Source organism: Trichosurus vulpecula, chromosome 8, assembly GCF_011100635.1.
Source record: "Trichosurus vulpecula isolate mTriVul1 chromosome 8, mTriVul1.pri, whole genome shotgun sequence".
NCBI lineage: Eukaryota > Metazoa > Chordata > Mammalia > Diprotodontia > Phalangeridae > Trichosurus > Trichosurus vulpecula.
The window spans coordinates 99,734,437-99,756,580 of NC_050580.1; the positions used below are offsets into that span (position 1 = coordinate 99,734,437).

Genomic DNA, 22,144 nt, shown 5'->3' on the forward strand with positions numbered 1-22,144 from the left:
TCAGACACACTGTACCTTGATCCCAACGTCGTGCTGCTATTTTGGTCCTCTCAGTATGAAGGATGATTACTGTTACTACTGTGACTTTGCACAGTTCCTGGCACATAGTAGGTATTTAATAAATGCTCTTTGATTCAACTTAACTGACTTCTCAGAGGCACAGATGTATCCTCTTCTATTAAATAAGAATTATTTTACTAGCTGCCTCATAGGGTGATCGTGAAAAAAGCAATTTGCAAACCATAAACCACTATAGATATGAGAGTCATTACATATGGCCTAAGTTGAACAAAATTGCACCAAGTATCAAATTAGACAGCTATTTGTGGGTAATAGATGCATTATTAACTAATCCATCCTCCAGTATGATTGGTCATAGGCAGTTAGGTGGTAGAGTGGTTAGAGCCCTGGGCCTGGAGTCAGGAGGACCTGAGTTCCAGTCCGGCCTTGGACATTACTAGTTTTGTGACCCTGAAAACTCAGTTTCCACATCTGTAAAATGGTAATAATACAAGCACCTGCTTATCAGGGTCGCTGTGAGGATCCAACGAGATAATATTTGGAAAGACTTAGCACAATGCCTTGCAGAAAGCAGATCCTCTATAAACGCTTATCTCCTTTGCTCCATCCTTCAGTATTTACTGAGAGGCTATAGTATAGTAAAGGGAGGAGTATAAATTCAAAAATGGGAAATCCGATAGTCCCTGTCCTCAAGGAGCTTGACGACGAAATGTATGTAAATAACTATAATTCTGATTTGGACATGATGAGTGCATAAGATCGATTCAAGAGACAACAATAAAGGAATCATGGAAGGCTTTGTGGAGGAAGTGGTACCTGAATTAGGCCTTGAAGGAAGAGAGATGATGGTAACAGATACAGTAGAGATATGGAAAGAGGCAATAGTAGGTTTGGAATACGGGTGAGAGAAATGCCAGGCAAGAAGGAAGGAAAGAATGAGCTGGGGAAACAGGCGCTGAGTCAGGAAGTTACAATGTCAAAGACAAAATCGGTGTGAAATCAGATGGAGTAGATAGGTTAGAGCAATCATGTTCATTTAATCCTTGCCACAACCCTGTAAGATAAATAGAGCAAGTATCATTGTCATTGTTTTAAAATGAAGTCATTGAAGTTCAAAGAGGTTATATAACGTGTTCTAGGGCATACAGCTAGCTTTTGTTGATTCCACATCCAGGGATCTTTTCACTATACCAAGAATATAGTGAGAACTGAGAACTTTAAAAAAAATTGATAATTTTATTTCAAAATAATTGATTTCTTTTGCAATCCCATGTTACTTAATTTTGTGCACTTAAAAACACTATTCTAGAAAGGCCCTCCCCATAGACTTTACCAGACTGACAAAGGGGTCCATGACCCAAAAAAGATTAAGAACTCCTATGCTCTACCATATTGGCTTCAAAACCTCGGTTAGTCTTAGTGGGACACATATATTTTCTACCAAAGCAAATTACAACTCTTCTGTGCCTTAAAAGATTGTCTCCTGAACAACTATAGCTGAAAAAAATTCATTTCCTTGTAGCCAATATTCTGGTGTGGGACTCTCTAGACTTAGGAGATCCTCAGGCAGATTCTTGGGCTATCATGAAGCCTATAGATAAAAGTTTTCCAGCATGTTAGGGCCTTCTCTGGCTTACAGTCTGCTGGCATAGTGTTCCAAGAACTCAGGGTTATCTCTACACCAAGATAAGCTACTGGAGTGAGAAAGTGTATTATACACAAAACCATGAAGTTCCATTACCTACAGCTTGCTATTTAAAAAGTATGTAATAAATTTACCATTATTTTCAGAGCTGTTCTGCTTGTCTGAGTTTTCTTCTGAACTCCTGTTTTATTCTGTGCATTTTTTTTAATGCTTCAATGCTGTTCATTTCTTTTATGTCTTTTTGACCCACCAATATCCTGTACCCTCCCCCCCTTTAAAAAGAGAAAAAAAAATCCTTGTAATAAATATGCATGATCAAGCAACACAAATATACACAGTGGTTATATCCCAAAATACATGTTTTATTCTGTATCTTGAGACCATTTATCCTCTGTCAGCAGTTGGGAAGTATGTGTTAATCAGTCCTCTGGAGCCATGAATTGTCATTACTTTGATCAGACTTTTTAAATCTTTCAGAGTTGTTTTTCCTTTCCAGTTTTTATTACTATGTAATGTGTTGCCCTCGTTTTACTCATTTCACTCTGCATCAGTTCATATAAATCTTTCCTTATTTCCTTAAAATTGTCCCTTTCATCATTTCTTATAGCACAGTAATATCCTATTATATTCCTCTACCCTATTTGTTCAGCCATTTCCCAATTGATGGATACCCACTTAGTCTCCAGTTCTTTGCTACAGTAAGGGGAAAAAAAAAAGAGTTGCCATAAATGCTGTTGGACAGCTAGTTCCTTTTCTTCTTTCTGTGATTTTTTTTGGAATTTAAGTCTAGCTGTGGCATCACTGTATTATGGTTATGCACAATTTAGTGACTTTGAGGGCATAGTCCCAAATTGCATTCCAGAATGGCTGGACCAATCCACGGCTCCTTCAGCAGTGTATCAGCATCCGTGCCTTTCCACAGACCCACAGACAAATATCATCCTTCCATTTTCATCATCTTTGCCGAATACATGCAGAACCTCAGTTGTTTTCATTTGCATTTAGTTTGCATTTCTCTAATTATTAGTCATTTGGAGTTGTGTCTTAGTGTCTAAAGTTTCTCTTCCCCCAAAGTCCTTTCTGTACATGGAGTTCCATTTGAAATAAATAATAGTTTTCAGCATCCCACAGGATAGTCATTCATTGCCTTCTTTTTGGGCATGGGTTTTATACAACAAACATGCAGTTCTTTGTTGGTTGCTGTTTTCCAGATTGTGCTGGCTGTGGCAGAGACATAAAGAATGGGCAGGCGCTACTGGCTCTGGATAAGCAATGGCACCTGGGATGTTTTAAGTGCAAATCCTGTGGAAAAGTCCTCACTGGGGAATACATCAGCAAGTAAGAAATCTCTCACTATGTGGAATCTAGAATTAACAGGGGGTTACAAAAGCAAATGTTCTCAATGGTTTACAGTGGACACTTAATGAATGAAATCCAGCAAGAAGTATGATCGTCCTCATTGAGGCAGCATAGTATCCTACATAGGGAACTGGACTTGGAGTCAGGACAACCTGAGTTCAAATCTCATCTCAGATACTAGCTGTGCCAATAGGCAATAGGCAAGCCACACAATCCCTCTGTGCATCCATTTTCTCATCTGTAAAATAAGGACATTTCGAACGACCTCTGCAGTCCCTGCCAGCTCTAAACCTATGATTCTGTGAAACCATGTTCATGCCCCAACTTTCTCAGCCATCCCAGACTGGTAGTGTAATGTTTGTAATGTTGTCTCCTAATTGAATTAAGCAAGGAAGGCCAGTCCTGTTTCGAATCCTGAGCCTATGGGTCAAAGCAATAAGCATTTATTGAAGCCCTACAATATTCAAGGCACTGAGCTAAGCAATGGGGCTACAAAGAAAGGCAAAAACCAGTCCCTGCTCTCAGACCTCACAGTCTACTGAGGAAGACAACATGCAACCATGTATAAGCTAGGTATATATAGGAGAAAGGGAAAGGAAGACACAAAGATTAAGGAAGACTGGGGTAGTCTTCTTGCATCAAGTAGAACTTTAGCTGAGACTTAAAGGAAGCCAGAGAAACAAGAAGGTGGAGATGAAGAGGGAGATAATTCTAGGCACAGGGGAGTTGAGGGATGAAATGTCTTGTTCAAGAAATGATAAAAGAGATCAGTGTCACTGGATTGTGGACTAAGTGGAGGGGAACAAATTGTAAGAAGACTGGAAAGGTCATGTTGTGAAAGCATTTAAAAGTCAAAAAGAGTATTTTATATATGATCCTGGAGGTAATAGGGAGCCATTGAAGTTGATTAAATAGGGAATATAGGACATGGTCAGATTACTTATATCTATATAATTTTTAAAAAGATATACGAGATGCTTTCCTTTAAGCACCTTTTGTAGGCAATAGTGATGTAATAATATTTTTTATTTACATATTTTCACATCTGGAAGCTATGGCTTGGTACAGGTGAATGATTTCCCCACAGTCACAGAGAGAATGATTGGCAGAGGCAGGGTTAGAACCCTTGGATCCTGATTTTTATACTACACCATAATTCTTCCCCATCACAGGTCTTGGGGATGTGTCTGAGCAAGCCCAGCCTCATATGTAGACACAGAAAGCCCTTGCCCACGTAGTAGGATTTGAAAAATGCTTAGGAAGCAACTTCCTGCCCAGAAATGTCTGCCCCATTGGCCTAAACAGTGGAAGAGCTAGAATTTGTCTTGAATCTCTAAGGGCTTCTGTTGAAACACAAATAAATCATCTGGGAGGGGAAGAGTGGCACAGTAAGGCTTAATCAGCCATCAATATTTTAGCAAGAATTATTTCATCAAGGTGGTTCTCCCCAGTAAAGGCAATTGAAGGAATAGAGACTAGACCTATGATTTCATTGTTATGGGAAAGTCAGCACCTTCTCTGAAACTTGCAGGATTGCAGAGTTGCCTGGAATACTGAGAGATTAAGCAACTTATCTAGGGTCATACCCCATCCTATTATTTTATTCTGAACTTAACAAAGAAATGGACTTTTCCATACACAAAATAGAACCAAAAAGGGGATTATATGTGAAAACATGAATCTCTGCATAGTTTGTGGGTTTTTTTAAAATTTAAAATATTAGCTAACATAAAGCAGGGTCTAGGAGGCCTGTGGAAAATGGGCCATGTTTTGATTGGGGTAGGACTGGGAGCATAGAAAAGAAGATATTAAAATATTTAATTCAACAAATTAAGGGCCTTCTATATTCAAGGCACTATGGAAAGGAAAAGTCTAAGGGTCTGACAAGGAGACTAGGGTCAGTTGGAGTTCCATAATTGGAGAGCCCTGGGCTTCCCAGTATCACCATTCATTCATTTATTCCACTAGTATTTATTAAGTACTTATTGCGTGCAATGCATTCTGCTAGGTGGAGGATGGGGAAGGAATACAAAATAAGACCCCTGCCTTTAAACAATTTACATGAGGTCTCTGAAGGGCATAGAGATACCAAACAAAGAAGAGGAGAATGGAGTAGACCTAGGAATGGAAGAGGAGGGAGTCTTTCCCTTGGTTCCTGGCCCCAGTTCTCAGGTTTTGCATTTATTGAAGCGGGGTGGGCCATAGAAGCTACTACCACATCAAAGGAAGACAACAGGCTCAACAATCACACGCTTCCTGCCTGGAAAGGTTGTGATGAGAAAGAGCAACAAGAGACCCTTTTAGGCTCTGCAATTGGGACGAATTTATATGTGAATATACATTACGAACACAAGCTTCCACTGATGATAGGCAGTAATGTTTGTTAGTTAAATCATAGGTATAGACGTTACTGACCTTAAGCTGCGTGGTTACATCTGTGTGGCAGAGGCCACCATATTCCCTCTGACTCCTCTGGGTGTCTTGGGCGTGTGGCTGGTACCCTCATGTGTTCTCAAGGAACAAAAATTTTTCTTGATATTATTTCGTAGGAGTGTATGTGGAGGGATGGGTTTCCTTTTCTACTTGCTACAAGCTCTGGGTTCCTTCAGGGCTGTCTTCACACAATCTTCAGAGCAGTATTTTAAGGAAATGGGAAGTAAATTCACACTACTTGGGCTTTCTTCTACAGGGATGGAGCTCCTTACTGTGAAAAGGACTATCAGGGGCTCTTTGGTGTCAAATGTGAAGCTTGTCACCAATTCATCACAGGGAAAGTTTTAGAGGTAAGTGACAGATTTCTTTCTTAAAACCAACATGTATGTTTTCATACAAAAAAGTCTCAAGTTTTGGAGTTTCAGGGGCTCTCCAACGCAATCGGAAACAGCACAAATCACCAGTCCCATGTACTCACACCTTTATGGCAGAATTCAAAGAAAAACTACATTTAACCACTTGAGATAATCTGACATCGATTTCTACTGTATGGGAAAATATTTTATTTTTCATCGGTTTTGTCTACCTATGGAGAAAAGAACGTTTTCCATGCGGCTGCGGTCTTACAAGCAGCTAAGAGGCCCCATGAATGAGCCCTGGGCCAGGAGTCAGGAAGAGAAGTTCAAAGCCAGCTTCATACCAGCCATGTAACCCTGGCAAGTCACTTAACTCAAGTCAGCCTCAGTTTCCTCAACTATACAGTGGGCATCATAATAGTACCTATCTCCCACAGTTGTTGTGTGGATCAAATGAGATGATAACTGTAAAGCCTTAGCACAGTACCTGGCACATAGTAATTGTTATATAAAGGTTAGCTATCATTATTATTATTAGTTTTACAAAATGAGGATCATAATAGCACCTACCATTGTGAGCATCAAATTAGGTGATATTTTTAAAGTACTTGGTATATAGTAAGTGCTATATACATGTTCATTTCCTCCCTGTTCCCTTACAGATTTGGAGTGCCGTGAGGGTTTTGTCATGTTTGTCTTATAGGCATCATACAAAGTTGTTTGTTTGTTTTTTCTGGAAGCTAGACTTTTCAGGTGTGTTGCAAAGATGTCAGTTTACAGTTAGAGTGTAAGAGAATTTAACAAAGGCAAGAGGAAGAATCAAGGGTTCACGAGACCAGGGGCAGAAAGAAAATTAGGAGAATTTTATGTTAACAGCTAGAACCAAGGAAGCAATTAATGTTAGATCTTGAGTGAGCGGAATGTCCATGTGTGCATGCACGTACATGTACAGTACAGGTGTACATACATACAGAAATGCCATTTAATAGCCTTAGACATACAACTGATAAAAATTACAGTTAGCATTTATTTAATGCTTCAAGATTTGCAAAGCACCGTTTATTTTATATCATTTGATCTGAGAAAAGAAAGGGTGAGTAAAACCTGTAGAGGTCGATTCCCCGCCCTAAGAAACCCACATCCTGTATAGTGAAGAACACCCTCAGTATCCTCCGTCTGTTTAGGTGTGGCTGTTCCGGGCAAGACAGCTCTGGGTCACACTTTCCCCACTACTATCTCTGCCTGGTGGTCTGTCTGTGGTCAGTGACAACATTGTCCCTTGCCCTCATGATGAAACCTCTGTGTTGAGAAGACTGTGCTAAATGCTGAAGGATTAAAAACAAGCAGACCCTGCCCTCAAGAACTTCCAGTCCAGTGTAGGGATAGGACATGGACAGAAATCACTACACCATAAGTCAGAAGGTGATCATTGTATGGGCAACACATGCTCCCACCCACTGCAGAAGGCCGTCTGGTGTGGGTGTCGTTTTGCCCTCATGAAAAGTAAAGATTACCCTACTTTGAACAAACCCACACCCTACCTTTTAGGGTGGACACTGTAGGTGATGGATCAAGACAGAGGTGGAGCAGGAAGTCCAGCAACTAGAACCAAGACTGGCCCAGCAGCAAGAAAGACTCCTTGACTAATTTTATCTGTCCCCTGGAACTATATGAATGTAGTCAAATTTAATCCTCAAACTTCACAGGGCAAAGAAAATCAATTCAGAAGGGCTCTCTAAGATATTATCATTAATAATATTCTCAAACAAGCATTTACATTTAATTTCAATTTATATGCCATATTTTAACTATTTACTATTTTATTAAATCACTGATAAATGACCACCTCTAATGTCCCTTCCAGCTCAAAATTTATGATCTTAATATAAAAGCTGATATTTATATGACTTCTTACAATGGTTTACAAAATGTTATATGTACTATCTCATGGATCTTCTTCACCACATTCCTATAAAGAGGGCAGAACTCGTATTATTTTCTCATTTCACTTATGAAAGAATAGAAGCTCAAAGATGGATCAGGATGTGTTGAACTTCCCCTTAATGAGATTCTCCAGCAGAGGGCTAGTTTTGATTTTTAATTTTCCAGCAGACTTTGGATCACCCTTCTTTCAAGGAATTCCATAGAATCACAGAATTTGGGAGTTGGAAGGGACCTTAGTAGCCATCTAGTCTAACCCATACACTGAAAAACTCCCTCTTTACAACTTCCACCCCTTGCTGGGTTCTTCCCCTTGAGGCCAAACAGAATAAATTTCATCTCTCTTCTAGGTAATAGCCCTTTACATACCTAAGACAGCTCTCATGTTCATCCTGAGACTTTTCTTCACCAGGCTAAACAAGCCCAGTCCCTTCAACTGGGTCACAGTGAGCATTATAGTCAGTGATAGTAAAACCAGTTGATTGTATGGTGTATGATGATGGTAGCCCCATATGCATTGTGGAGATATTGCCATACGACCACCCTCTGTTCAGTTGGCCAGGATTGTCTCTCCCTGACCTGCGTCTGGCATTGCATATTTTCAGCACAGAGCCACATATGAAGCTGTGGGTTTTCAATAAATTCTTTTGCTGGTGATGATTCTAGACTTTATTGGTAATTATAGGAAAATGGCTTCCTCTAAACGAGAATGACCATAAATAGCATACAACACCATTTCTTTTATGGGGGACTAGAGGTTTGATCTGCTCTGTGTGGTAGAAATAAAACAGGAAGAAAAAAAAGGAGCTGAGAAATCAAAAAGTTTTTTAAAACATACACACACACACACACACACACACACACACACACCCCAAAAATAGAACATAGTATCCCAGATACTAGTATCTGGATAGTATCCCAGATATGACTCTGTGAGGTACAAAAAAGGAGAAACTGAATGTAGCCCACAGATCTGAAAGAGAACTTAGCAAAAGGTAAAGGATGTGTGACTTCCTTTGGGGAAACAAGTTTGCTTTGGGCTGGTACCGTCAAACTTTGTAATTGGTTCCCCAAACAAGTTTTTTGTTTACTTTCATTTTGAACAATTTGCTGTAATAACTGCAAGAAGGAATGTCCAATATAAAACTGCTTCCAAACATGTACCATTTTGAAGAAAAAAATATATCTGAATTTTTTTTCCTGGGAAGTCAAGTAGCCCCAAGGATCACTGTACCTTCAGAATATTTTATCAAATCCTTGGATTTGGAATTTGAGTGACAGCAGCTCTGATGGAGTGAAAGCTCATGCAGTTTCTGTATGATAACATTCAAGTGGGCGCTGCTGTAACACCACATTCAGCCCATAGATTCATAATCCACCCTGCTGGCATCTTGCCCTCCTCAGATGGGTGTGGGATCTTGGAGAATTCACCCTTCGTGGTTGTCAAACAATGATGCAGTGCAGCAAGCTTGGGAGCCAGTTTGGCCACGTTACCACTATAAAAGTACAGCTCATGCTCTGAATATCCACCCCCTCCCTCCCACACACCTCCCACCTTGCCTAGCCCTTTCCTCTTTCTTCTTACCCATCACTGCTAGTGAATGAAGCACTTGAAAGTGCAATTATCAGGATGACTTTCTGGACTGAAGGCCATGTCCATTTGATAATTCAGCATGGAGCAGCAATAGCAGCTCCAAAGGAAATGGAAGAGAACAGATACTTGGGAGAAGGGGTAAACACTGGACAAACACCCATTTTCTAGTGTTTTATAATAAGGTTTGAAGCTTATGGTTTTTTTATAATTGATTTATTTTTAGTTTTCACCATTCACTTCCATAAGATTGAGTTTTAAGTTTTCTCCCCATCTTTCTCCTTCCCCCTCCCCAAGATGATGGCAATCTGATACAGGCTCTACTTATACTTTCATATTAAACATATTTTCACATTTTTCATGATGCAAAGAAGAATTAGAACTAATGGGAGGAACCACAAAAAAGAAGAAACAAAACAAAACAACAAAAGAAAAGGAGAGCAAATAGTATGCTTCCATCTTCACTCAGACTCCAAAGTTCTTTCTCTGGATGTGGATAGTATTTTCCATGGTGAATCCTTTGGAGCTGTCTTAGATCCTTGCATTGCTGAGAAGAGCTAAGTCTATGAAAGTCAATCATCACATCGTGTGGCTGTTACTGTGTATGTTGTTCTCCTGGTTCTGCTCATTTCACTCAGTGTCAGTTCATTTAAGTCTTTCCAGGTTTTTCCAATTTCTTATAGCACAGTAGTGATCCATTACATTCATATACCACATTCCCCAATTGACGGACATCCCCTCAATTGTCAATTCTTTGCCACTCCAAAAAGAGCTGCTATAAATATTTTTGTACAATGGGTCCTTTTCCCGTTTTTATGATCTCTTTACCTTCTAGCTCAGTGATTGTATAACCTATGACTGGAGTGTCACCTGTTTGAGGGCTCACGGTCTAGGGGAAGCAGCAGTGGAGTTGGAGTCAGAAGACCTGGCTCAGACACTTCCTGGTCATGTAATTCTAAGTAAGTCTCTTCACCTTTCCATCCTGTCGCCTCATCTGTAGAATGAGAGTGATGATACTGCCTGAGTGCCAGGGCTTTTCTGAGGAAAGTGTAAAGCACTCTACATGATATGCCCCAAGTCTTAGGGCAGACCTTGGGAATATTCTGTTCATCTGAGGGATTGAATAGTTGAGTTGGAAGTAACCTACCTCCATAGAGAGGCATCGTGACTTCCCCCAGACAAGTCAGAGAGATGATGTAGTTTTTAGAATGCTGGACTTGAAGACCTGAGTTCAGATTCTACCTTAGTTATTAGCTATGTGACTCTGGACAAGTCACTTAGCTTCTTTCAGACTCAGTTTCTTCATCTGTAAAATAAAGATAACAGCACCTTCCTCACAAGGTTGTTATGAGAATCAAATGTGCTTTATGTGTAATGTACTCTGCAAACTTATAAGTGCTATATAAATGTTTATTATTAATTATTGTTATCATTATCATTAGTAGTCCTTATTGTATGAGAAAAGGTCTTTTATTACTATGCATTCAACAAAACTGTAGCAAATTGAACAGAACTGAAAGTAAAAGAGAGGATTGTCAGTTGTTACCTCCCATTCAGAACATTTCTGGATTTCCTCTTCCCTCAATTGTTGAGGTTCTCTCCCTCCTCAGAGGGAGGGAGCTAGGGTGAATAATGGATAGAGTACTGGCTTTAAGTTTCAGGAAGCCCTGAGTTTGAATCCTACCTCCGATACATACTATCTGTGCGACCCAGAGCTAGCCACTTAACCCCTGGAAGTCTCAGCTTCCTCATCTCCAAAGTGAGGATGAGAACAGTACACGCCTCATAGGGTTGTTGTGAAAATCAAACAAGAAAATACATGGAAAGTGCTTTACAAATCTCAGAGTATTATATAAATGCTAGTTATAATTTTTTCATTATAAAATTACCTTGTATTTGTCTATGTAAGGAAGGAAATAGACACTTTGTCTTTAAGCACCTACTATGTGCCAGGCACTGTGCTAAGCACTTTGCAAATATTATCTCATTTAATCCTCAAAACAGCCCTGGGAAGTAGGGGCTGTTATTATCTCCATTCTATAGTTGAAGCAGATCTATATATGTGGTATATCCTTCCAATAGGATGTAATTTACTTGAGGAAAGGGACCATTTCATTTTTACTTTTGCCCATTGCCAAGCACGATACTTCACGCATAGTAGGCACTCAAATTTTGAGTCAAATTGAATTCATGAATATGCTTAAACTATTTTCCCCTCAGCTACAATATGGACATTGTGTAGTAGAAAACAAAATTTATCTTACACACACACACACACACACACAAACACACACTATAAGCTGACGTAGAGGATAGAATTAAATCCCTATATTTGTTCATTGTTTCTCCCCATCCTCTCCCCAAACAACTCCCTATGCAGGCTCTGTCTCTCTCTCTCTCTCTCTCTCTCTCTCCCTCTCTCTCTCTCTCTCTCTGTGTGTGTTTGCCAAACTCATTTCCTTTAGTGACAGAAGAATAACATAAATCCTTCTTTGAGGTAGCTCAGAACACAGGTTGCTATTTAAGACCTTCAAAGTAAAGTGACCACTAATTACAGAATCAATTTTAAAATTGGGGAATCTTTATTGGGTATATTTGATAGAGATTATGCCCTTGTAGCAGTAAGGTAAAGTTCTGGGGACTAGAAAGGAAGTACACCTTGAGAAAATGATATTTGATCTACCCTCCTCCCCACCAGAAAGATGAAAATATATTCTGGGGAAGTGGTAGGGGAAGAGGAAGATGAATAGAGGAGGAGCGTTGCAAGATTTCTCTAGGGACCTCGTTCCTTGTTTATCTTATCTTTAATTTTGTCACAACCAGCAACATTTTTTCTATAAGAAGCACTTGCTAGAGAGCCATGTTTCCAAATCACCACTACATCTTTTTTTGTCCTTTCTTTCTTTTTTTTTTTTTTTTAAGATGAAAGGGCATTAGAAAAGACATGTTTATCCTGACTCATCAGTTGGGGGCCCTGACTTAAACATTGTTTGTAACTGTGATTTGACTTGTTCAGCTTGGCCCCAAAGGGCAGAAGCTAGGAGCAGGATTCAGATGCTACAGAGGGGCAGATTTAGGTTCCATATAACGAAAAACTTCCTAATGACGAACTGTCCAAAAGTGGAATGATCTGCCTCAAGAGGAAATCAGTTCCCCTCCCTGGAAGTTTTCAAGCAAAGTCTGGATGACCATTTGATGGATATGATGTGGAAAGAATTGTTATTCAGGTACAAGTTGGAATGGATGGGCACAGGAGTTCCTTCCATCTCTGAAATCCTGAGATCCAGATTGTAGGGTTATTTAGGTTTTGGAGATTACTTTCTGTCTCAGTCTCTTCTACTTAAGCTCTTCTCTGTGGTCATTATGATGCATAGTATCACCACCGTCACACTGAGCAGGAACTTTCCCTCTCACCTTTGGAATTTGCCGGGAAGCATTCCAGACTCCAAGTTCCTAAGACCTAGACATAGTCGAAATTAAATGGCATCCATTCGTTGCTGCTTCTCCTTCCCTCCCTTTTGCAATATGTTAGTCCTCCTGAAAGAACCTTCCCAGACAGTTGACTTCCCTCCCCACATGCAGGTTGTTACGTGTCAGCTTCACAAAGGAAGGCAAACAGGAGACTGATTTTTTAACAAGATGAAAACAAAACAAATAAAGATGCAGGCATTTTTCCAAATGCTTAAGTAGTGATTAAAGATAAAGGCCAACATCAAAATGAAAATAAGGGGCCTTGTAACATGCATTTATGAAACGCTTTGTGGTTACAGAGTTTGTTCTCATTTTAGCTTCCTCATAACCCCATGAGGTAGCTAGTGTATCATTTACCTCCATTTTATACCTGAGAAAAATGAATGTTAACAGTGATGAAATGACTTACTCCAAGTCACTCACCAATGGTGGAGCCAGGATTCAAGGCCACTTCTCCTGACTCCAAGGACAACAGGCATTTGCCTACAATGCATATCAGTGGAGGAAGCCTGGAATGAAATTTCTACTCTTTCCGAACAGACCTAGAGAAGGTCTGTGCCCACTTCTCTTATCTGTCCTTTGAAGCATTTGATCCCAGAATAAACTCATTTACAATTCCCTTTCCCTAGGGAAAGGGTCTGCTGGAGCCTGTTCCTACCAGCTTTCAAGAGCCTATTATTAAATTTTCATTGTGACCATTTACATCCCAGAAATGGGTAAATGCTATAAATCAGGGCTTGATTTATTGTTTTGTTGATTTCCAAACTTAAGAAGGCAATGGAGAAAATGTCATTAATTCAGATTAAACTAAAAAGTGCCTCTTGTATAAATTTTTTTCCAGAGAGCTGGTTGTTTGCCAGCATACCCCTGCCCTAGGGGCTTTGCATGTGTCCTCAGGCACTGGTATAATCTCTCTAAAATAAATAGTTTCCTATCAGCATTTTTTCTCATCCTACTGTGGAGATAAATGCCTCTCTTTTTTGGAGGGGAGGGTGTAAAATGTCCCTGGTTATGCATCTTTTCTACTTTTCTTCAAGATCTCTGGTACATATAGATTTCCTCCACTTCACATTCTTTTCTCAAAAAACAAAGGAAAACTTAAATTATCTGAATTCTTCGCAGAAATAAGGAAAAATGGGTTTCCGTTGAGTAAAGAATAATTTTTCTCCCTCTTTGCTTAACCAGTTTTCTCTGTCACTGCATCTAGGAAGTAGTTTCATCCGGTTGCTTTTTTTTTTTTCTGGTAAGGCCCATGTAGTATATTTTTATGGAATGTGCTGTTTTCTATCTAGATGTGTGTAGTGCTTGGTCTCTCTGGGTAGAAATCTTCATGGCTTTCATGATGGTTTTAGTACTATAAAATGTGAAGATGAGACTTTTGTAACCTTGGCTCAAAGACAACCCACCTTGAACTCATATCTCCAGTGGGGACCAGTTGAATCCTACATTATATCTTTCATTGGAAAAATAATCTAAAGCACTAGGTGAAAATCTCATCAGCTGGTCTCCTGGTGTGTAGGAAATAGAGTTATACATTTATTCAACATATCTCTCTGGGTTTTCTGAAGGATTAAAAACCTTTAGTGTAGGGCTATATTTCTAGTTTGATTACAACTCCCAATTCAAAAAGGGCAAGAACCATTGTGTATTTTGGCCCCATGAAATAAATTTACTTACAGACTGTTGGCATGAGGTTTAGGCAACCCATTTTCATACAAGTAAATCATTTTTCAAGTGTTAAAAAAGATAAGACCTTGTAAATAGATTTAGACAGTGAGTACATCTTGGTAAAGGTCTAGGCTATTATCTGGCATAAGGAAAACATAGGTTATCCATGATAACTGTGAAGCAATGTAATCTTTTTGTCGCTACCGAAGATGTAATTAACAAAGGACAAGATGGTGTGTCAACTTCTCTTATTTTTTGCCCTGTTTGGCTTCGGCATACAAAGCAGAAGTAACAGCCCGTGTTTATAAAGAAAACGAATTACATTCTACTAGTTCTTATTGTGCTCAGTATAATTTGTGTTGTGTTCCAAAATGATCATATCCCTAAATATTTGAAAGCTAGCAAAAAAAAGAGAATAAACTTTATAATTTCTTTAGGACGTAAGTGATTTTTGGTCCATGAGCCAATAGGAACAGTTGACCGTGATAATACTTTAGATTTTAAAAATGCATTTATTTTTGCAACGTTCTTTCACTTTCTTTTAATTTTATTTGATTTTACGCCTACTTTATAAATTGAATGACAAAGGCAAGACCCAAGAACACCAGGATAGGCCAAAACAGTGAGTTGAACTTAATAAGTTGAAAATAAACAAAATCAACTTCAAGAATTATAAAACGAAGGAGATACGTCTAGACAACCATTTTTATGAAAAGGACCAGAAGAAGGGGGCGGAGGGAAGTGTGGTTAGTGAGCCAAAAGTTCAATGTGGATTAACCATCAAAAATGGCACCAGTGAATAACAGCAGTCAAAAATTGTAATGCTATCCTAGACTGCATTAAGAAGGGCATGGTGACCACAGCATGGCATTGTTCTGGACTCTTCCATTACAGTGTGCTCTGGTCATACAATAATTGGAATATTGTGTATCAGTGTCACACTTTAGGTAATATATTTCACAGATGACAAAGTGGAGGTTGAAAGATGTTAAGGAGTCAAAATGTTATATAGCCTGCCATCGTTGGGGGTAGGGGAATAGACAAGGGGAGGCATTGCTGTAGGCAGCGATACTGCCACACCTGTTAGCACATTCAATAAATTTTGTTTCGTTCGTTGGTTACATATTTTATGTGTGCAAGATATGACTTTAACGAAATGAAATAGATTCTGTAAGCTGCACGAAAATCAGTCTCATTACTCAGTGTTCATCTCTCATGCGGGTGTGTCTCATTTCTCTTTCTATAAGTTCCTATAAACCAGGGAACATGTCATTTAATAGGCAATAAACAATTATTAAGTGCATACTATATGCCAGGCACAGTGCTATATTTCTTTGTAAATCACCGCCACCTCTCCCCAGTAACTAGCAGGGCCTAATGCACATAAATAAATATTTAAATGATTGACAATAGTTTAAGAGGGCACTTTTTTTCAAAGACCTTGTTAGCTGTATGACCATGGATGAATTACTACTGTTCCCTGGTCCTCACTTTCTTCCTCTTTACAATGAGAGGCTTAACGACATGATCTCTAAGGTTCCTTCTTGCTCTGACAGTCTAAGAGTCTGTTAGTTTAAGCTCAAAGTCCCTTTAGAACCCAAAGGATGGACAGAGTATAAGCTCCTTGAGATCGGGGACTGTTTTTCATTTTGTCTCAATATCCCTTAGCACAGTCTGTTGTATGGTACCTTAGTTGGTACGTAATAAATGCTTGGTGAATTGAATGGACAGATTGGATTAGCTAGGGAAAATGAATCAATGGCAGTCATCATTCTGAAATCCAGTACAATCTGCTCCCCTGCCCCAAAAAAAAAGAAGGAAAAGGAGGAAATTACATACTTTCAATGCTTGGCTCAGGTGATTAAAATATATTGTAGATGATGTCAAAATTATGGATATACCTCATATACATGCCAGACTACAGCCAAGTGGGCATCTCACAAAAATGTGTCTATGACCACAAGGTAGACAGGGCCATAGTATATATGTTTCAGACAATTCCTCCTGCCAGAGAAAGGAATCAGAGCTCATATGCTAGTGCTTATACATTAGCTGGTTCTTCTCTATGTGTGAAGGATAACATATCATTATCATTTTGCCCATTTCTGACTGTAATCAGTTATGGATTGTCCTGGTGACATAGAGACATGTTAAAAATGATCAGTGCTCTGAAGGAGGAAGTCATCTCACCCAGTAATGTAGTTGATGCCCTAGAAGTAAGCCATCCATTTTCTTTTACTGTAAGGAAATCTGGATATGAGTTGCCAGGGTAACAGAAGTCTGTGTTCACAAGCAGCAAAGAACCGATATTTATGGAAAAATTGCCCCATTTCCTGCCAGCACAAATGAAAGGCCTTCTTTATCAGGAAATGACAGTTTGAAAGGAATTTGTATTTGTCTTGAGTTAAAAGAGGGCTTTTGTTTTTCAATGTTATCTAACTTCAGACAATTTAATTGATTGCTGATGAAAGATGCCAGTGGGAACTGTAGGTCCAAGACACAGAGCAAATGGGAATCTCTCACCTTCAGGAGAAATTATTGTCACTGGTATAAACATTTTTTAATGTTTATTATGTGTAAACCACAGTGCTAGACACTGCAAGGGCTCCAAAGTTGTACCTTTGCCTTTGAGAGTCTTGGAATCTGGTTGAGAAAATAAAGCATAAAAAGATAACATAAAATACAAAGCAAGCTAAATGAGACAATAATGAATTTGAGTCATCAGGACTAAATGAATTACATATCAGGGCACTGACAGAACTTTTGGATAGGTCGGCTGAGCTTCTATCACTGATCTTTGAAAAAGCATGGGGAAATGGACAGTTGTCCCAAGCTTAGAAACACAAGTGTCATCTGGATTTTCAAAAAAGTGGGAAAAAGTAGAGTTCTTCAAACCTCAGAACACTGAGCTTGACTGATTCCAGGCAAAATTCTAAAACACATTGCTTAAAAGGATATTGATTCTTAAACATGTAGAAAAGGAAATGGTGCTCATGGTGAGCCAGCTTGGGGTTATTAAGAACAAGTGATATCAGCCTAACCTCAATTCCTTTTTGACAAGGTTAGCAGACTGGTAGCTCGAGAGGTCATAGACAAAATATGCCCGAATTTCAACAAAGCACTTGACAAATTCTCTCATCATATCCCTGTGGAGACAAATAAGAAATGAGATGGGTACAAAACTTTATGAGTAACTGGACCTAAAAAACTGCCATGCGAAAGGCAAGATCAGGATTGCCTTGGGAATATGATCCCCCTTATTAGAGGTCTTCATGGAGAGTCTGACTTGATGACAAGTCATTGGGTGTGTTACAGAGTAGCCTCTTGAGCAGGTACAGATAGCTTTTGAGGTCTCCTTTTATGATTGTTTGCCTCTTCTTGGTTCCAGAGGGCAGATCTAGGATATATATGAGTAGAAGTCATAGAAAGGCAGATTTAGGCTTGATATGAGAAAAAACCTAATGATTGGGTCTAAGTAGAATGGGCTGTGTCTGGAGGTTCCTGGTCTTTAGAAATATTTAAGTGGGAATTAGATGTTTACTTGTCAGAAATGTTAAATGATGTCCTAGACAACTACAAGATTCTATGAAGATAATAAATATGTGCAAAGACATTAAAGGAAGAAATTGGCCTTTTGAATTTGTGGGATAATGAAGAGTTTGGCTACACTGAAATGGAGGGTCCATGGAAGAGTGGGAAATAGAGTGGGAGAGGTGAGATCTAGAGGACTGTGAAAATCGGAGAAGCAGAAGCTTAAATTTAGTGTATTAAGAAGTAGGGAGCCATGGAAGTCTTTAAGCAGGGGAGTTACAATTTACGAAAGTCATAATTAAGGGAGATTATTAGTATTTAGGATAAAATGTAAAAATGAGAGACTATAGTCAGGAAGAAGACTCTTACAAGAATAGATTCTTGCCAGAGGGTTTGCATGATAGCAGTGGAAGTGAGATTTTAGTTAAGTATAAATATTACAAGTTCCAGGAACCTTCTTATAATAAATAAGTGTTGTTAGTTGGCATAGGTCATCCACTAAAATTCTACTACAATGCGAACCGTGGTGTTGAAGGGATCCTGGCTCTTCCAAAGCAGTGTCATCATAGTACAAAATCTGGCAGGTTCTACCAACTTAGGGCTTTTAGTATGAGCCTAGCAATGGGATTCTGTTGCTTGAGGACCAGCATAGCTAAATGTGTAGGCTGACCATTCACATTCAGTATTAAACTGGTTTTCATCCCAGCAGTTTATAAAAAACCATCTACTAAGGGGCCGCAGTCACATTGAAAGGAGTATGTGCCCTGATAAAATCAGAGATCCTTTAAGAATTGGGTACAGGATGCATCCCTTAAATGCAATGGGCTGTCTTAACGGTGAAAATGTTTCTAAGTTATGATATAGCCATGCCTTAGGCAACATTGTCTCTGGCTAGAAAGCCAGAGCTGTTTGTGCCACCAGGAGTATTCCTCTGGTTTCCTCTTTGTTCCCAACCTGAATTCGTTTGCTTCCTGTGTCCTGTAGTTTACCATCTTGTGTGGAGGTGCTGTGCCAATCCCAGCAGATGGGCTCAAACATTAGTGTGCCAGATATTCAGAAGATATAAGTGATTGAGGCTAGTTATCTAGTCCTGTGAGGATGAGATAGTACAGAAATTTCTCCTGTAAAAAGTAACTTTGGACTTGACCTGAGATGAACACAGTGTTGAAAATGGTCTTTTTGATGACCCTGTAGCTATCAAGGCAGTAACCAGGAGGACTACTGTAGCTAAGGATAGTAGTAATCTTACAGTCCAAAAAATTTAAGGTGAGATATGCACCGACACAGATGTGTCTGTGACATGGAATTTTTTTCTTTTTGTACTATTTAAATTACTTTCAAATGTAACAATGAGTTGTCAACAGCAGTGCTTTGGTTTGATTCTATTTTAAAAAATCAAATTTGGAATGCCATTTCATGTTTTATTCTCAAAAGTAGAAGTCAAGTTTTTTTTATATTTTATAATTTATTTGGGGACAAATTTTACTTTGTTCTAGAAGTTTTACAACAGCCACTAGTTAAGGACTTGTTCATTTACCTATATTCATATCTTACCATATGTGCATTCTTTATTTTAGATTGCAACCAACAATTAAATTCAACCAATAGTGATTAAATTTAGTCTCTTTCTATACATGATTCATATTCATATATATATATATACACATAGATCACCAAATACATATACATATATGTGTATATACACATGCATACAAATATGTGTATATGTATGTGTATGTATATATATATGTATGTATATATATATACAGATCCATCTCTGTGTGTATATGTGTGTGTGTGTTTGTGTGTAGCTTCTGAATTCTAGGCTCACATCTTCAACTGCATATTGTACATTTCAGGCTTGATGTCCCATTGACATCTCATATTCAGCATCTAAAAAACTAAAATTGTCTTTCCCCCGAAACCTTTCCCTCTTCTACTCTTTCGTGTTTCTACCACGTGTACCCCCATTCTTCCAATTAACCAGGTTTGTAACTCATACGTTGTTCTTGACTTTTTAATCTCCTTCATCCCTTATGTCTGATCACTTGCCAAATCTTGTCATTTCTACTTCTACAACGTCTCGTACATATGACCCTTTCTTTCTGTTCACATAGCTACCACCCAGTTTCTAGTCTTCATTAGCTCTGGACTAGACTATGACAATAGCTTCCTAATTGGTCTTCTTAACTCAGGTCTTTCCTGTTTCTGGTCCATCTTCCTCACAGGTGCCAAAGTGATTTTTACTAAAGGTTTGACTATGTCATTCCCTTATTCAGTAAACTCCAGTAAACTATTGCCTCTAAGATCAAATATCAGTTCCTTTGCTTGAAACCTATGCGTAGATTTTATTTAAATATGGTCACCTAATCTTTGATCCTTTTCCTTTATTTACATATAATAGTGTAAAAGATGATGCAGCAGGAAAATGAGTCCTGTCTCACCCAATAAAGGGAGCCCCAATCCAGGAAGGTAACCTGATAATAAAGAATGGGCATTTCAGCCATTCACAGACCCTATGACAAGTGTATGTTTCTCAGCAGTGATGTTTCTCAGACTTTTCCACTTGAGAGCTGTATCAGGAGGGCAAAGTTTATAATCTCAAAGAGGATCATAAACATGTCTGAAAGGTTCGGAACCGCCGGATATAAGAAACTCTCAAAGTAGAAGGCAGAAGAATCAAAACATTTATTTAGGCTCAACAGTAACCAACCCATGAACCAGCAACCCCATTTTGATATGTTGATCATAATCTTCCAGGCCCAATAAGTACGCCTTGCAAGAGTAACCAGGAGGCTACAGAGAAGCATGATTGCGTAAAGCAAAATCATGCTTCCCCCTCGATGGTAATAAGATTACCCACTGGCCTGAAGTCTTTGTTCAGCTTCCTCCCGTAGATCAGCTCTGCTACTGGCAGCTCCTGCCTCAGCTGTGTCTGTGGCTGAAACTGACGTAACTGTCGTAACTGCCTCTGTAACTGCCTCTGGCTCCAACTGTCGCTGTAACTGTCGCTGTAATGGCCTGAAGTCTTTGTTCAGCTTTCTCCCGTAGGTTAGCTCTGCTACTGGCAGCTCCTGCTTCAGCTGTGTCTGTCGCTGTGGCTGTAACTGACGTAACTGTCGTAACTGCCTCTGTAACTGTCGTTGTAACTGTCGCTGGCTCCAACCGGAAAAGGAAGAGAGAGGAATCTCTTCGAGCTGTCCTCTCCCCTCTTATAGGGTCTCTGACATCATCAAGCTCCGCCCGAATGACCAGGGCCGATTGGTTCCTGAGTTGGCCCCTCCCCCTAGCATAGCCGTTAACACCTCCCCTCAGCCAGCCCCATGACTCATCACACAGGAAGTTGTCTGCTTCCCGGCATGCTCCCCGGGCCTCCTGCCCCGGAAGAGCAAGCCACAGTGTCCAGAGGCTCAATGAGGTAAGCTGAGTCATTCAAAGAAAACAAAAGCCATTCTGGTTACACTCCACCCCTTGTTATAGGATACATAATCTAATCAGCCATGTATCCTAGAACATACATTGTGATCCAATTACAAAGGAAACTAAAACATATCATTCATTATAAAACAAAACATATCATTCATTATAAAGCAAAACATATCATTCAGTGACATTCCCAAACATTGGTTAACGATTCAAATGCGATCCACCCCTAGGTCCCAGCAAGATAATCTCTTCAATCAATCATTCCCAAAATAATTATTAATAATTCAAATGTCCACCCCTAAATCCTTGTATCCATTACATAGGATCAATAATATCATAACAACAAAACAACACAGCAAGGATAACACAAAATAAGTAAACAGAACACTATCATCATTTCCACCCCCCTTGAACGATTGGGGCTCAAAATCTTGGGGTGAGGGGTGAAGGTCTCATTTTCCATAGCTTCTTCATGCTGAAATTGGATGTAGAGATGGCCCTGCCCCCAAAAAGTCCCATTCCAGAGGTCATTTCTTTAACAAGCTGGCAGGAATTCCAAGAATGCTACATGCTTAGGCAGTCACCGGAAAGTGCAGGGTGCTTAAGCCTGAAGGAAACAAAACTAGCAACAAGGTTAGCCAAAACAAAGGACAAAAAGAATAGACAAGTATGGACTATAATTCTTCAAATAAAATCATTTCA

At 39.3% G+C, this 22,144-nt stretch overlaps 1 protein-coding gene across 27 annotated transcripts in view; it reads left to right on the top strand.

The window, feature by feature from the left end:
* ABLIM1 (actin binding LIM protein 1) overlaps positions 1 to 22,144 on the top strand; it is a 399,591-nt gene that overhangs the window by 277,995 nt on the left and 99,452 nt on the right. For all 27 annotated transcript variants that reach the window (XM_036736806.1, XM_036736804.1, XM_036736807.1 and 24 more), the window contains exons 5-6: positions 2,878 to 3,004; positions 5,715 to 5,808. In XM_036736806.1, the coding sequence (XP_036592701.1) occupies positions 2,878 to 3,004; positions 5,715 to 5,808 (221 nt within the window). The remainder of the gene's footprint in view (positions 1 to 2,877; positions 3,005 to 5,714; positions 5,809 to 22,144) is intronic.